The 16,955-nt window shown below is 40.7% G+C and overlaps 2 protein-coding genes across 9 annotated transcripts in view; both read left to right on the top strand.

The window, feature by feature from the left end:
- The first annotated feature begins 28 nt into the window (after window positions 1-28).
- rab32b (RAB32b, member RAS oncogene family) lies at window positions 29-3,180 on the top strand. Its single transcript, XM_079370203.1, has 3 exons — window positions 29-254; window positions 1,838-2,115; window positions 2,602-3,180. Exons 1-3 carry the CDS (start codon window positions 41-43, stop codon window positions 2,749-2,751), a joined length of 642 nt encoding a protein of 213 aa, XP_079226329.1. The 5' UTR covers window positions 29-40; the 3' UTR covers window positions 2,752-3,180.
- Window positions 3,181-6,838: 3,658 nt separating this feature from the next.
- stxbp5b (syntaxin binding protein 5b (tomosyn)) overlaps window positions 6,839-16,955 on the top strand; it is a 33,566-nt gene continuing 23,449 nt past the window's right edge. For 6 of the 8 annotated variants that reach the window (XM_079370457.1, XM_079370456.1, XM_079370452.1 and 3 more), the window contains exons 1-4: window positions 6,840-7,387; window positions 9,426-9,523; window positions 15,467-15,548; window positions 15,835-15,935. In XM_079370457.1, coding sequence (XP_079226583.1) covers window positions 7,244-7,387; window positions 9,426-9,523; window positions 15,467-15,548; window positions 15,835-15,935 — 425 coding nt within the window. In that variant the 5' untranslated portion in view covers window positions 6,840-7,243. Of the gene's footprint in view, window positions 7,388-9,425; window positions 9,524-15,466; window positions 15,549-15,834; window positions 15,936-16,955 lie in introns of all 8 variants that reach the window. The other 2 variants (XM_079370451.1, XM_079370458.1) reach the window with 1 other exon arrangement.

Here is a 16,955-nt window from a genome sequence, read left to right as displayed (position 1 = left end):
GAGTCCTCGTTCAGGATAAAGACTATACCTGTGCCTTATCATGGCAGGGAGCTCGTTCACATTAAGTGAAGACAAGTTGTTTAAAGTTTTAGTCATAGGGGATCGAGGTGTTGGAAAGAGCAGTATAATCTTGCGTTACATTAACAAACGCTTTGATGAGGGATACAAGTCATCTATTGGAGTTGACTTTGCGCTGAAAACAATCGAATGGGATCAGAATACACTGGTGAGACTGCAGCTTTGGGATATTGCAGGTGAGTGTAAACGTTCAGATTATGTCTGTGGTCTGCCCTACAAAGTCTGAAAGACTCATGACTCTGTAGCATGGGTCAAAACACAGAAAAATGTCATGCCTGCAGATGTTTACTACAATGTTGTGAAATCTGTAGTTAATAAAATAACTTCAATAACTATATAGTGACCCAATAGCACTAATCTTCTAAAAAATATTTTGGGACGTCAAGTTTGCCAGCTTGCAGTTTACCCTAAAGGCAGCTCTTTTAAATTGGCTTGGACTGTGGTAGTTGAATAAGTTGCCTTTAAATGAAATGCATTTGAACATGTGAAGTTTAAAGTTGTGGCATGGTGTGCTTAGCATTTAATACTGAGCAAATCATAAGTGAGATGCTGCTAGAGAGCAGTGAGATGGGCGCTTAAGTTGACTGTCTGTATCTAGCATTAAATGAGGCGAACAATTTAGCTAAGTAGCAAGCAACATGATTAGGAAATACAAAGGTATAATCAAGGAGACAAGGAATCCTGGCAAAGGAAGTATGAACATTTCCCTCAGCTATAACAAAACTTCCAAGACAAACTTACCAAAAAAATATATGCTCACATCAGGCCTGAGTCAAAAATGAAATTATCTGGTCACGTGAATGAAACAGTAGGGCAACCTTTAAAGCTCTTTTTGTAGACAGACAGTTCAGTGCAAATAATGGCTATGAACTGATAAGTCTGCCACCACAAGAAGGCGAGTGGGCATGTTAATGCCCAGATTATCAGGGGCTAGCTGTTAGATATAGTGTAAAAAAGTTTAAGTATGTGTTTTCCCTTGTTGTTTAAATATCCGTATCTTGATATATTTTTGTAAAACACCCAGTTAAATAACCTGGTAGCTAAACTTGCTCTCTCTAGCTTATTAAAGTAGCAGGAACTGCCTGCACATTGTCAACACGTAACACAATAAAATGTAAAGCCCTGTTTCGACTGAGTGGTTCAGTTCGGTTTGTCTCAGTATGGCACACATTTTGTAACGTTTCCAAAAACTAAAGCCGGGATAGATTAATTACCGACCCGTGCTGTCCTACGTTTTTGGAACCCTTCTGTTGGGCTGCCAAAAAAACCCTTAACGCCTGTTATGAATTGACGCTATATAAATAAAGATTGATTGATTGATTGATTAAAGGTGGAGCTAAACATTGCAGTCTGTTGATTGGGGCCGTACGACAGCATAGCAGCATTAGAAGACAAACATAACTTTGCCGTGTTAAATACACAGGCAATTGGTTTTGGTTTTTTTCCAGCTGTATTTGACCTGCAGCACACAGCCTTCTCTAAAACAAATCTAAAAAGAAAACATAGTTGATTTTATGTATTTCTGCAGAAAATAGCACATTGAGTTATTCAAATTTTTGTTTTATAAAAAAACTAATTTAGTATCCCGCTTGTGGGGGGGAGGACCTAAGGAACCTTTCTCACAATGAACCAGGCTTTAATTCAAACCCAAGAACTTTATTTTGCCACACAATGTGTTTAAAATGGTTTCTCGTCACTTCAGATTTAATCACAAGCTGTTTTGGGTTGAATATTACACATTTAAATTCTGTTCTCTAAGGTCAGGAGAGGTTCAAGAAGATGTCGAGAGTGTACTACAAAGGTGCGATGGGAGCACTTGTTGTCTTTGACATAAGAGACAGCTCCACCTTGGAGGCTGCCTTAAAATGGAAACAGGACCTAGATAGCAAAGTATGTCTGGAAAGCGGATGTCCGGTGCCTGCTGTCCTGCTAGCCAACAAATGTGACCTGACAGGAAAAGACAGCGATGTGAAGGGCTCTCTGGACGGCTTCTGTATTGACAACAGCTTCACAGGCTGGTTTGAGACTTCTGCAAAGGTGTGTGCTACAGACCAATTATAACTTTTTCCCTTGCATATTTGTGATCAGCAAAACGTTAATATTCTACCTTCAGGAGGTAAAAGTTATGTTATTATGCTATGTGTGGCTATTTTTAAAGTACAAGGTCTCTGTTACCCTTTTCTTTATTATACACAAACATCAGAGTGGCTGGTTGGTTGGTTTACTTATCGGCCTATTTGTCTTATTTTATGCTTGAATGATAGTTTTCTTGGTTCTTTGTTTTGCATTTCTGAAGCTTAACTCCACATCTGTAAACTCACCAGTCGGTCATACAGTATAGTTCACTGTAAAACGACAGAGAACTTTAACACTACAACCACATAACCTGCTCATAAAAAATGTTCAAATATTAACAAGCAAGAAAGCAAGAACAACTTGCAAGCTTTAACACCTAGCCAAACACTTAACTCAACAGATGCATACACAATGTTCTAAATCATTTCCCCCTTGCACCATTTATAGGAAAATATAAATATTGATGAGGCATTTGCCTTCCTTGTCAAAGAAATGATGCAGTGCGATGCCGACCTGTCTAATGAAGAGGACCATGGGGACAGGATCAAACTGAATCAGCCTCCCGAGGAGAGTCAGAGCCGAAGACTCTGCTGCTGAAGACCACAGCTCTGATGAAGAGACACACAACAGCAGATAAACAGTTTCATATTTACGCATTGTTAAATATTACACAATAAGGTGCGGACTGTGTGGGCTGCCTCATAAACATGTTTATCTGGTAATCCACTGACACTGTCAGACTAATAAAGCAATCAGCACGACACACATCCTGCGGGGAAAAAGTCTGTGACACCTCCCTGACACCAGGACTTGCTTGTGTTTGACCTAATGTAATGAGGCCAAACACTATAACTCATTAAGCACAGCCATTGTCTCAGCTATACACACAAACAGAATGTTAATAAAAATCCTGAGTGAAATCTGTCAGATATTCCCCTTCAAATTACAACAAATTCAATCCGAGCTCTGAGTGTTACTTGTGTGTTATGCAACCCATGAATATAATTATCTGTTAATCACATCACAGTGAGATGAGCTGAGACCCATGCATAAGCACCGCCGCTCCGCCTTGATATGGCCAATAACAGAGAAAAAGCTATCAGCATGACCTGATTTTGGTGGAGTAAGGAAATATGTGAAAATGCGCGACACGACTGACACACACCACCCGGAGAGGACGGAGTGTGCTGAGCTGCAGGGAGTAGACTCCCTATGCCGTCTCTAATCAGTGATAGACCATAAATATCTAAAAGATGTAATATGGTTTCACTTAATATTTCTGTAAGTGGAAGTCAGTCACAACTGCATTTGGACAATGTTTTTTTCTTATATCAGTTCTGCAGCATCAACCAATAAGGCAGTCAATCTATCTGTATTCATACAGCTCCAAATTATGACAAAGGTTACGTAACACTTTACAAAAACAGAAGGTCCGGGCTGTATTCTTTGATATGAAAGACATAAATCTTCCATCAAAAATCTATTAAAGTGGCATGTAAAAACCTACTTTTAACAATCAATCAAGTTAATTCCACATTTACTTTTGTAGCACCAATGCATAGCACATGTTATCTTAAGGTCTAGACTGTACTCTTTGTCATGTTATTTGCAGAGACCCAACATTAATCCACCATGACCAAAGCCCTTGGCAGCAGTAAGGCGTTAAGTAGAGCTGGCAAGCAAAAATGTTCTTTTAACAGGCAGAAAACTCAAGCAGAACCGGACTGGTGGTGAATAGCCGTGTTGAGAAAGTATAGTACGTATGTATATGTGTGTGTGTGTGTGTGTATATATATATATATATAATGTATATAAAATGTGTATATATGTATGTGTGTTTGGCAATTCAAACAATATGGTTCAATAGTGTCTTATTGATATCTAAAAAATGTGAAACCTGGTCGTCTTTTGTGCTCACTGACATGTTGTAAATGAAACAGGTTATTTTTGCACACCTATCTGTCCTTTGCTGTCCTGTAGTTTTACTTTTCAGTGTCCTTGCAATGCATCTTGGGAACTGTTCTACATCCCGCCGCCTGATACCTAACACATAGAAGCTTTGTCCAAATTCCTCATCGGTGTGCGTCAGGATTTAATTTTAACATGGACTAGTCAAGGTGTGAAGCCCCATACTGCTTTGTAACACCATCTTTAAACATTTTGCTGAACAAGTGAGTTATAAAATATGAGCCAGGACGGTATTTACCTCAACTGTGCCTGAGGGTAAGCGAGGAAAGAAGAAACACACAACTGCTAATTATGGATTTATGTCCCAGATAGGCAAGACCTAGATTCAGGAGTCAAACAGGGAAGCATAGCCCCGATACTTTGTTCACATCAGAAACAAAAGCTTTACCTTTTGACTTGTTGTTCATAAATATAACGGCCTGTATGGAAGCCCCGCTTTCTTCAACAGATCCCATCACTTTTGCATTATTGATATTGCCCTATTTTATCTTCCCTCCAGTGTGCATTTTTCACTGGCAGCTTCTTTCATATATTCATGATTGCATGAAAATTTCAACTTCCTCAAACTTGTGAATAGGTTGGAGAGGAGTGAAGACGTGTATGTCTCTTGATGTGCATTTTATCACACTCTTATTGTGTCCTGAGTGACCCACTTCTTATTGGATGTTGTCAGTAAATTATGAACTGTTTGTGAGAAGTAGACAGAGATACTGTACTGCTATTTTATTACACAATGTTTAATTCATTCTTTGATGTCCCAGCTTTCTCGAGCGTGAACATTGAAAATACTGAGTGTGTGCAAAACACGTCACGAGGTGAATGAACCCGACTATTAAAAAAAAGGAAATCTTCCTGTATCATAACAACAACATATCATAGGCAAGGAATCAATATGTTGTTGTCCACAACAGCCAGCTTGCTTTAAGATTGTTGGTAGACTGCGCCATCTAGTGTGCAAGCTATGCATGTGCAAGGGTAAAGCTTTGGTATTTCTATATAAAGAAATATTAGAAATACAGCATATGATGTCAAAGAAGCCATCCTGTTTGGAAATCGGTGACCTTATGTATACTGATTATGAATATTAAATCTATATTAGTGATTTGTAGTTTTTGACTGTGTAGTTGATTTTTTGTGTGAAGCCCTTTGACTTGCCTGGTCGCTGAATTGTGCTGTATAAATAGATTTCCTTGCCTACATAAAAGTAATCAAATCAAAATTTTAAAATTAAAAAAAATAAAATCGATTTTGCATAAATCCAGCTGTGTAATGAAATTTGACGTACTGTTAACTTTATTGGTGTAACATTGAGGGATTTCATACTTCAGTGAAATACTAAAATACTAACACAAAAGGTATTTGAATAATTTACTTATCTAAAAAAATCCTTGTTCCTTTGTGTGTCTCTTTAGATCTTTATTGTATAATGTTCCAAATTCCCTGCATTGTGAATAATGTGTAACAAACTAAATAACATTAACTTCAAACTACTGTTGGAATCAAATAAAAATCTTACTATCTTGATGTATTATTTAGGGTAAACTTCTCAATTCCTAAAAAAATTAATTATTCAATTTCAATTTGTATCACCTAAATTCCAAATAAAGTCGAGAAATGTCATGCCACAAAAATGAATTGAATCCAAAGTATACACAGGTAACCTTTCAACTGAGATTTTCTGTTTTTTATCTAATAAATTTTTCTGGATTTTCGAATTCTCTGTGCAGGTCGATTAACCTAATTTCTCCTCCTTTGGGAACCAGAGGAAAGCGGAAGCACGGCCTATTTTCCAAGCACACACAATAGATTGGATCCTGAATTGGGAACTTAAGCGATAACAAAAGAGCTACCCTGCTATCACATTACTGTGGGAAAGGTTTCCAGTAAAGTGGATGATTCAAGAGGAAAATGCTCTTGAACTACTTCCAAATAACAACTGTCATTTTGATCATGGTGCCATTGTTTAAGTATTTGTTATATTTTAGAGTTAAATAATTTTACATTTGTTACAAAAGACCTACTTTCTTTTCTCAGCCCAAACCATAAGGCTGCTCCTCAGCCACCAGGGGGCCTCAAAACAAACTTATTTTTTTAATACCCCCCTTAAACAGCAGCAGAAAATGACATTTTACCAGAACTATGTGGCATATAAAGGTTTCCAAATGTTGTAATAATAATTATTATCACAATTACTATGCATCATTGTTACAAGAATCACAAGAACAGTTTCTTCCCCCCGGCTGTCACTCTGATGAACACTAAACAGTCAAAGAGTGTCAGACCTGTGGCTGTGAAAAAACCGTGGAACTAAACTGTACATATTATTTAATTTAAATGATCATCTACGCACACTCTATAATGCAAATACTGTAAAAGATAACTACATCATATTTACTTAATCATCCGTTTGAACTACTCACCACTGCACCATTATCTTATTTAGTCTTGTACATATTAGTCTTAAATTACTTGTTTATATTTTTAGTTAATTGATAATATTTAATGTTTACATTTGTACAGAGAGAGCACAGTCTACTAAAGTTAAATTCCTTATGTTAAACATACCTGGTCAATAAAACTGATTCTGAAGAAGTAGACAATAAGAAAACAAAATAAGAAAACAAAAAACCCCAAGAACAATAGCTTTTTAAAATAAATAAATTGCATTTTTTAATGTCACAGAATTTGACAGTGTACAAAATCACCCTGACACCCTGGCCGAGCATCCGGGTGACCGTACTGCGCATGCTCAATCTCCGCTGCAGCTCACTGCGTTTCCGTAGCCAGTTTGCTACCCGCTGAGCCCTGGCCGGGGGGAAACAGCTCACGAAAAAAACTGATCCCGAGCGAAGAACGTTAAAGCTGGCCACGTAAATGGCGGATTAAATACCGATATCATCAAGGACTGGCTAAATCAATGTACGAGACTCGGCTGTTTTTGGAGAGTGCGTTGACAACAGCGTCAGTAACATGTGAGATGTTTACAGAAAGATATTAACTGTTAGCGTTATTTCGGCTAACTAAGCTAGCGGCTACCCCCCCTCCTCTATCTCCCTATCCAATTTGTGGTTGCTGGCTTGATCCGTATTTTCATCCGTCGCGTCTGTACCGGGGGGGAAAAATGAAGAAGTTCAATATTAGGAAGGTATTGGACGGCTTGACAGCGGCTTCTTCTTCCTCCTCCTCAACCACCCAGCCTGGTACTCCCAAGGAAAACGATGTGGTCCAGGAGACTCTCCAGTCGGAGCATTTCCAGCTCTGCAAGGTGGGTTTATGGTTTAGAATCAGCTAATATGAGCGGACTATTTGTGTGCACACTGACAGTCAGATGACATGAGCGTGACCAAACACTGGACTTGTTTTCATTCATGCTTTTACTGCCACTGCAACTGAATGTATGCAGCACTCAGCTTACTGTAAAATAAGGGGATGAAGATATTTAAGCACAAGTGAGATATAGATGGAGTCATGAACAGAGGATTGTTTTTAATTACTGACTTGGCTGTGTGTCCCATGTCACTGTTTGCGCTGCACCTCAAAGTCACTGTTTTTTTTTTTTTTTAAACTCCTATAACATTACTGTATGTTAGCTTTGTGCAGTTTGAGTATAATTATAGACTCAATATGTTTCAATGCATCTTCATAAAACATGTCAGTATGTAAATAAAATGTAACCACCACCCCTCCCACCCCTTCCCTTCTAGTCAAGAAAAAGAGATCCCTTCCTATGATAATTATTCAGCCACGGAGAACAAAATCCACGATCCTTGTTGTTCATCATCTTCAAGCTTATATGAGAAGTCTGAGAATGACAAGTCAAGTGGATGTGATTGAATTATAGCCTGGCCTTTTTCAGTGGTGGAAAAAAACAAAAAAAATATTAATGTAGCTCAATATGTTTTTGATTTGTGATGAAAGTAGAATTGACTTGGAAAAATTTAGCAGCAACATGTTAACGAAAAGGTCCACCAATGGCTTCTGATTAACATGGATTTAATGAATAATACTCACATGTATTAAAAGAGGCTGACAGAGTTGTCTTTAAACCAATTAGATTTTAGAAGGCTTGTTACTTCATCGATTAGCAATTTGTGCAGCCGATACAATAAAGGTGAAATAACAATGCACTGTATGTGTATGAATAAGCAAAGATAAATATGAATGATAAATAAATAAATAAACTTCTTTCAACAGCTGTAGCATTAAAGAGGCGGCTGTGGCTTAGTTGGTAGACTCTGTCGCCTCTCAATCGGAAGTTTGGGGGGGGGGGGGGGGTTTCAATCCTCAGCTCCTGCGCCGTCAGCGGTGTGTGATGGTGTATGAATGAGATTGGTTTGTTCTGATGGTCACTTTGCATAGCAACCACTGCCATCAGTGTGAGAGTGGGTCGCTGCGACCTGTGGTGTCAAAGTGCTCTGAAGTCCGAAGACTAAAAAAAGTCTGTGTACCATTCCATGTATTTCAAACCCAACCTGTTATGGCCAAATTTACTGACATGATCTGTGACATGCGATGCTGTGAGAAGAGCAAATAATCATTTAAAAGTGATATTCAGAGCAAGAGAATTTTTGATTACATTCAGTTGACTTCAGATTTTTAAATCCCATTTTAGCAGTTACATTAAATGCTGTGTTGAGGGCTGTTGTTGACATGCAGGGATTGTAAACACTTTTTTAGCGTACGCTTCAATCAGACTTGAAAATGTGAACGTATCGTTTTAGATCACACATTAACCCCCAGTGTTGTTTTAATTCATACATGTTCGATGAATATTCCAAAGCGCACGGTCTCGCTGGAAAGGTTTCCGCTTGTGTGAAATGTTTAAACATCCTCATGGAGCCCACCAGCTACTGCTGCGTCAGCGGGGAGCAGAACAGGTCAGGTCCCCAGGTTTCAGGGCCACCGCGTTACCTGTTACATAATGCTGCTGTAGGCTACACACAGCTCAAGCATGGCTGGACAGGGTCTCCAACCTGAAATAATTGACGCATACAGTAGATGGATGGTGATATGATCTTGGTGGCAGCGATGGAGTCGGGGGGGGGGGGGATGGTTACAATAAATGTATTACTAATGAGCCCGCACACGTGTGTGTGAGGCAGAAACATATCTACAGTACGTCCCCATTTTCCCTCATGTTTATGCTTTATCTCATTTTGATCAAAAGCCTAACTTTCCAGTTAATGGATTACAGTTCTAGCAGATTATTATAATTTTTGTCTCCAGCTTTGCCAGCGTGACTGTGTAGAAAATGATTGATTATCTGACTGGAGCTCTAATATAAATTCTGCTCTTTTCTGCAGACTGTGCGTCATGGTTTCCCATATCAACCATCCTCAATGGCTTTTGACCCCGTGCAGAAAATCTTGGCCGTCGGGACTCAGACTGGAGCTTTGAGGCTGTATCCTTTTTTCTTTTTTTTTTATTCTTTGCACAGGAAAAAAGGGAGAAAGCAACACAAGTTAAGTACAGCTTGGATCGTTCCAGTGATTTTACAACATCCTGCATTCCATTGCACACATACTGTACACACACACACACACACACACACACACTGTACACACACACACACACACACACGCTGTGCTTAACTTCCTGATATCATTTTTGAAAATGTGATATCAGCAAGCCGTGCGTTAACATTTCAGAAAGTCTGCTGCGGTAAATGACCTGCTTTTCACTTCTGTCATCAAACACAACAAATATAACAAACATCCTAACCACACAGCAGGGCGGCGCAGGGCTCGGAGCGAGACGCGAGCCGGGCTGTGTATCAGTGCAACCAGCAGCCTGCTTCTCCTGGAGCACCAGGCTCATTAGCGCTATCTCCGCAGTAGCATGAACAGCTCCTCCGCCATATGCCGAGGAGCCAACCTCATCAACTGTGCTGCCCGGTCTGTGCCAGGAAGCCACTTCGTATGTGCTGTAAACATCACCGGACCTGCACAACACACACACACACACACACACACACACCCACAGACACACACTCAGTCAAGCTGCTACAGTGCTGTGTTGTCCCTCGGGCAGCTGGGAGTCAGTTTTGTTTGTATTCAAGGATGAAAATTTGTTTTTACAGCGAACTAAGTTGCTTCCATGATTCACAGCAACAACAAAAATGACCCTCGGGATCCAGGCTATCGAACCCGGCACGTGATAGTACGGTCATGTTGAGGTTATTTTGGTCAGGGTTAGGCCGTAAGCGTTCCAACACAGGGTTCCCCTTTTTGTGGTGATATCCTGCCCTGTGTGCTTTATTTAGATTTTCATTACAAGTGGATCTGTCCTCGTCTTTATCCACTCTTCAGATTAAGAGAGCATTGTGTGTACAAGGCGACACCCAGAGAGCACACACACGCACACACACACACACTCTGCTTCCATGTAGTCCTAATGTGTGAGGTGGAGCTGATGGGATTACTGTCTTTCAGGCAATAGGTCCATTTATCAAAAGACAGGCTGCATCGATCCACCTCATTGCCCCCGGAGTTTGGAAACGCTGCCACAGCTCAGTAGACATAAGCTCAATGAGGTGTCTACAAGCAATAAATGTCTGCTTTTACAAGATCTGTCTCTACTACAGTGTTTTAATCAGTGTAACTGTAGATACTAACCCCGCCCCCCCTCCCCCTCTCCTCCTCCTTCTCATACGTGCGCCCTCAAGTTTTGGCAAATATTCTTTCGCGTGGATGAAAAACAAAAACGGCAATATAAGACAGAAGTGGCAGTAAAAAAAGTTTGAAACTTTTTTTTTAGAGCTGAGTAACCATGTGACGACCTTCCATCACAGAAACGCCGTCAAACTGAGACGAGCAGCCCGTACAGCTTCCTCTCCCTTCTTCTTTTTTTTTTTTTTGTTTGTGTTTGCAGAACACATTTTTCTCTCGTTTCATTTCTGAGCTAGCATGATTAAGATAACATCCTGTCACGATGTTTATCAGCTTGGCTACACAAGAAAACACGCTGATGTTGAAACACTGTGGTGAACCACGTTGGTTGGCCAGTTGAGGAAGTGTCGATGTTTGAGATGATTCAGTGTGCATGTGAAGATCCTTGTGAGCGTTTGAGAGCAGCTTGTTGAAAGAAAGATTGGCCTGTAAAATACTCTTTCTTTCTATATTATTAAATTGTGTGTTATTTTCAAGATACTTTCTCTGATCTCAGGTACAAGAGGATTCCCCGGGGTGCCGGTAGTCTAGCGGTTAGTGCATGTGACCCGCGTACAGTACAGAGGCTCTCTCCTCGAGAGTGGACGTCCTGGGTTCAAATCCAACCTGTGGTTCCATTCCCGCATTTCGGTCCAGAACTCTGAGATATTCTGCTAGCTATCACTTCTAACTCTAAGAGACACTGTAAATCTAAATGAATTATTTATTATAGCAAATACTGTGATTTTAACCTTTTCCCCCTTTTTTAAAAAACTGTTTTGTCACAAGATCGAAAGCTTGAGAAGGGAACTACAGTATCATGAACTTCGTTAAAGCTCCACTGAGGAGTTTTTAGCCGGTTAATAAACAAACACTGTAGGTCATATGATGCACTCATATGATGCACTCATATGATGCACTCATATGACCTACAGAAGTAAAGCAGAACATTAGCAACGAGACTGATCATTTCTTTGGAGTAGTTTTAAATGCTTGTGAACACTGCTGTGGGGTAGCTGTCAAACAGGCTGACATGGCTTTTGTTTACATTTTCCACTGAGAAGATTCCCAGCGAGTGACGTGGTTGTCTGCTAAAAGACAGTGTGAGCGAGCAGCTCCATCACAAGACTGCAGGCAGCACACACGCCGACACACATGCTTCACTTTTCACGCTCGGCCAGCACTCCAAGTCACTCACCAAATCACACCATCATCGACCAAGGGTGCACACACGAGAGCTCTGTCTTATCTTTAACCATTTGTGTGCCAAACAGAGGAGGAGTAAACAGGCGAATGTGGCGCAGAACAGTGGTCACATGTTTGAGAGACAAATTTCCTGTTTTCACATTTTTGGAACTTTTGTAAATATATTTGCACCTTGGCAGGCTGGAAATGATATCTGACAGCCGACTTCACCTAGGTTTATTTTTTCACATTTTCAGGGCGTTTGAAAGAGAACCCCGTTACAGACAGCAGGATGAAAGTTATGTACAGAAAACTACTTACACATGTTGAGATCAACAAAGGGATGTAATACCGCTCTGTCCACAGGGGGCACTAAAGGCAACACAAACCAAATGTTCTAGTTTAGTTTTTACAACCACAGGCCCAGCTGACACATGACCTCGCTTCCTGTGCTGCAGACACAAGCCAAGACGCCAGTTACGTATTGCAATTTAAATTAAACCATAAAGTTAAATGATAACTTTATTTTCATTGCACTTAAAAAAGAAGGGTTTACAAATTGTTAGGCATGTAAAGATTAGTTCTTAAAATTGAGATAAATCAATTCGAATGTTGCCATGTTTCACATCGGAACTCTAAAAAAAGTAATTGCAATCATATTGTGATTATCAGCAGTTGCAGAGAAGAGGCGGTTTGGCACCTGCAGAGCAAGATTTAGAAATGGAGGACGTAGCGCTGTCTATTAAATCGGAGGTGTGGAACCATTGTGGCTTCCCCAAAATAGAAAATAAAAGAGGTGAGAAGATAACAGACTCTGTGTGCAAATGTTGCAAGAAGGCGGGGAACTACACAAACAGCATGACCGACATGATGCAGCTTTTAATCTACACCACAATGACGAGCTCCAAACACCTCCCATTGTCAGGCCAAAACACACTGACAAGCGAGTGCGCAGCCTCTAAAAGCATCTTTTTCAGTCAGCATTTGTCGACAGTCTCGTTTTATAAAATAAATGGTGAGCGAATCGTATCGTGAATCGTATCGTACATAGTGAGTCCATGAAAAATCCGTGTTTCAGTCTTTAACAGAGTGACTTAAATGATGATGAATGAAAGGAGAGCTTGAATTGTGCAAGGATGTGCAAACAGAATGTCCTACTTGACGGGAATCTTGTTTTGTGGTTCGTCTCAGTAACTTCCTGCGAGCCCAGAAAGTAACTGGGCTCAGCAGCAACATTAACCTACATAGCATCAGATCAGATCAGGCTCCAGACACACGTGTACATTTACGATGACACAGAAAATGAACAGGCAGCAGCGGCACATTGTCTTATTGGTTATAAATTTGTTGAAGTAATCCCATACACGCTGTAAGGCAGTGGTTCTCTACTTGTGGATCGGACCTGGAAAGTTAATCACTGATCCGTTTATCTGTCAAAAAGTCTATAATAAAGATTTTTAATGTTTGTTTTGTTCCGCCTCTTTGTTTTAATCCCAAGTAACTGTCTAAGGTCCAAACTGCATCTGATTGGTTGAAAAACAATCGGAAGGAGTTGGTGGTGGGTGATGAGACTGAAACAATTGAGAAACACTGCTGTGAGGAAAATGAATTCACTAATACCACATAAAAAAAAAAAAGATTTCCTTTATTTTAATGATTGGGAGCATCTTAATGTGCTGAAGCTGCAGATCTTAAGTCATGTATTTAACCCAAACGAGAGAGCAGTGTCTAACTTGCAAACATCCCAAGTTATTGAGTGTACAACATTTAGTCGATCAGTCCTTCGCCAGGTCGGACAACTGTTTTCCCTCCCTCGCCCTGTGCAGGCGTATCACCATCTTTGGGATCCTGTTGGGACCTGTTCTCCTTTTTATGTCTCAACTGTTCTCTATCACAGCATTCATTTTGACGTCTCATCATGGATCCGTGCAGAGAACTGGGGGTTATAGAGGTAACTTCAAGTTTGAAGCGCTGCATCATGTTGATCATGCTATTTGTGTGGTTCATCACTCGCCTGTCTTTACGTCTCCACTGTCTTGTTGCTTATCTTCTCATTGGCTGCTGCACTCCTTTGAAACAAGAAGGTGCATTCAGAACCACATACATATCTCATTGTTTCCATCGTTTATTCAGCTACTGAGGCAAAGACATGTATTCTCTATGTATTCTGTATTGTTTATTTATATTGTCTCTTATTTGTCTCTTTTTTTCTCATTGCATTGCTAAATCTTTCGTGTTGTATCGAAGTTCATTCTTCTGGTGTAGCGACGAAGCCTGCACCGCAGTGTTTCTTATTAACATTTTCTGCTCTTTAGACGGCTGCTCCGCGCTTATGTATTCACAACCGGCAGCTATGAAACAGACTTAATGACTCTTCCTCCTCCATTGTGGACCTGTGCGGACATGATTAATAATTCTAACAAATGTTTTACAAAACTTCTGGGGCCAGGAGCTAAAAGTGGACGCAAAAGGTCACGGGTGCATGCGAGTTCAGTTTCTAACAGCCCTCCGATGGCAGCCGACTGAAAGTCGAATAAGTCTGTTTGCAGAATCCTTGTGCAGAAGTAAAGCCTGCTGTCGATTCCTGAGAAACCCCACCTTAGTTTGTTTAAGGCACTGAGGGATTGTTGTTTGATCACAGCTGGGTTGATCCTGTTCAGACCGTATTGTGCTGCGTCAGCTCAGGACGGACTCGGACTCAGGGAACACAGCTGTCTTGTCTTTGGAGCTTTTCATCAGCAGCAGCATTATCACATTAAAAGAATGAGAAGCAGATCACCTTTTCTTTGTTTCTCTCTGATTGGATCTCACGCTACTGCTGCTGCTTCTTCCTTTTGTTGGTGTGCTTGATCAGTGCTCACACTATCCATCTGTGAAAGTGATTAAAGGCCGCTTGAAGAAGCTTCCCCTCATTATGCTCCTCATATCTGTGCTGTTTGTGGGAGTATATGGAGGGTTTTTGTGGGATACACTTCAGGCCTGGTGCCACTGTGCAGCGTTGCGGTGTTCCTGCAGACGTGTTGGCTCCTCTTTTAGTTCACACCCAGGTCAAAATTGAATCCCTGCATTAAGTTTATTCTTTTTTTTTTTTTTTTTGAACGGACAGATTCAGCAGGCGGGGGAGTCTCTGACCTGAAGTCGCCTGTGCAATGTAGAAGGACGGGAGAGTTCAGTTAATCATGCTGCCGTCATACTTGCTGACGCATGTGAATAAATAAGTCAGACAGATAGGCCCCACTGATTTTATTTATAACCAGCTTCTTTGACTTGTTTCACGTTCTGCACAGTTCCTGTTTTGGAATGCAAACAGAAAACGCCAACTTATATTTAGTCACCAAAAGGAAGAGCTTGGGAAACTTCATGTTGATGTAGGAGGAAGCCTAATACTCACACTAGACCGCAAACTAGTGCATTAGATCATCTATACTATGTGTGACACGGTTTCCCTACGACGATTCTGCATGAAATACTTCTGTGACTGTCCATTTTTCCTTAACCGAGTTGACCCTTAGCTTCGGCCGTGCAGGCGTGGAGTGCTACTGTCAGCATGAGAGCGGCGCTGCTGTCATCCAGCTTCAGTTCCTGATCAACGAGGTTTGTTGTCGTCATGATCTCTTCCTTGTTTGATTTTTCTCTCTCCTCCTCCTCCTCAACCTTTTCACTCCCGGGTCTCCTACATCTGTCTATGCTGCTCTTAGCAGCAGGCGCTTACTCACTGTTGATTGGCCGTGAATTACTGGTACTTGTGTGACATGTGCTGTTGGTGAACACATTGATTAAACAGTTATGCCAACTTTGTGACCCATGTGTTCTTTATTGCCTTTACAGTTGTGTCCTTACGATACAAACTAAAACCCTGTGTTTCTGACCCTGGCCACAGGGGGCGCTAGTGAGTGCGTTAGCTGATGACAGCATCCACCTGTGGAACCTGAGGCAAAAGATCCCTGCGATCCTGCATTCTCTCAAGTTCAACAGGGAGAGGTACAGTATTATTCTTTTCTCTGCAGCGAGGTCACGTCTTATCATCGGCAGGACTGTGGCCTTAACGTCTCAGACCAGTGGTGCATTCAAGTTCTCTTTGCTAATCTTAACATGTTGGTCTACTTACTTGGATGAGAATGGATTTTTTGGCACTGCAAGTCTTTTGGCCATTTCCCCCTAATTCTTCTTAGTAGGATCATATAAACCCTCACACAGGCTCGTCATGGGTCATTCAGCACCAGATTGGTTTGGGGAAAATTGATCTTCACGACTGGCTAATCGATATTGATGTTTTTCTCAAAGGTAGATCTCTGAAGCTGTACTTTTCTTTAAAAAAAATAAATAAACAAGTGACTCAAATAACTGCAAAGTGAAAGATGTTATTTTCACAGAGAATTACATCCCCACGCTGGGGTTCACTGGTATAATAAGAACAATGAAAATATCAAACGCTTGCCAAAGCCCTGAAATATTTGGGTGGACAGATGTACAAAAACTGGATTGACTGTTTAACTTTGATTAAACGCTTGTAAAAAAGAAGAAGAGATGCGTTTCATTACGGTTTGACTCTCCTTTTATTCATGACAATGAATAGAGCTACTATGCCCTCTGATGCTGAAACTTTTTCATCCATGGTGTCATGTAAGCCCATGTGGCCTGGGCATAGTACATGTCTGTATGACAATAATAATAACAAAAGCACTTCAAACTATGATTCTAATATAAACCATCAGAATGCTCACTGTCCAGCATGAAATGGCATAATAATCGGACGGCTGCATATGATTCTTTTTTTTAGGGTTGGTGGAGACCAAAACAAAGCTAAAAGTACAGTAGACATTGAACTTGTGCTGTTTTAACACAAGCACAAAACTCCTGAAAACTACCCATCATTTCAAGGTTTGATCTACACTTCTGAATGCAAACAGCTGGATTTTACCTGGAGCCTTTCCTGCCAGCACCCTGGTAAAATTCCCTGGTGAAGTTAGGATCAGCCAGTGGTTTAAAGCCATATCCCCG

Source organism: Symphodus melops (genome assembly GCF_947650265.1).
Source record: "Symphodus melops genome assembly, chromosome: 19".
Lineage (NCBI taxonomy): Eukaryota > Metazoa > Chordata > Actinopteri > Labriformes > Labridae > Symphodus > Symphodus melops.
The sequence above is the reverse complement of the archived record's forward strand: the minus strand, read 5'-3'. Positions and strand labels throughout refer to the sequence as shown.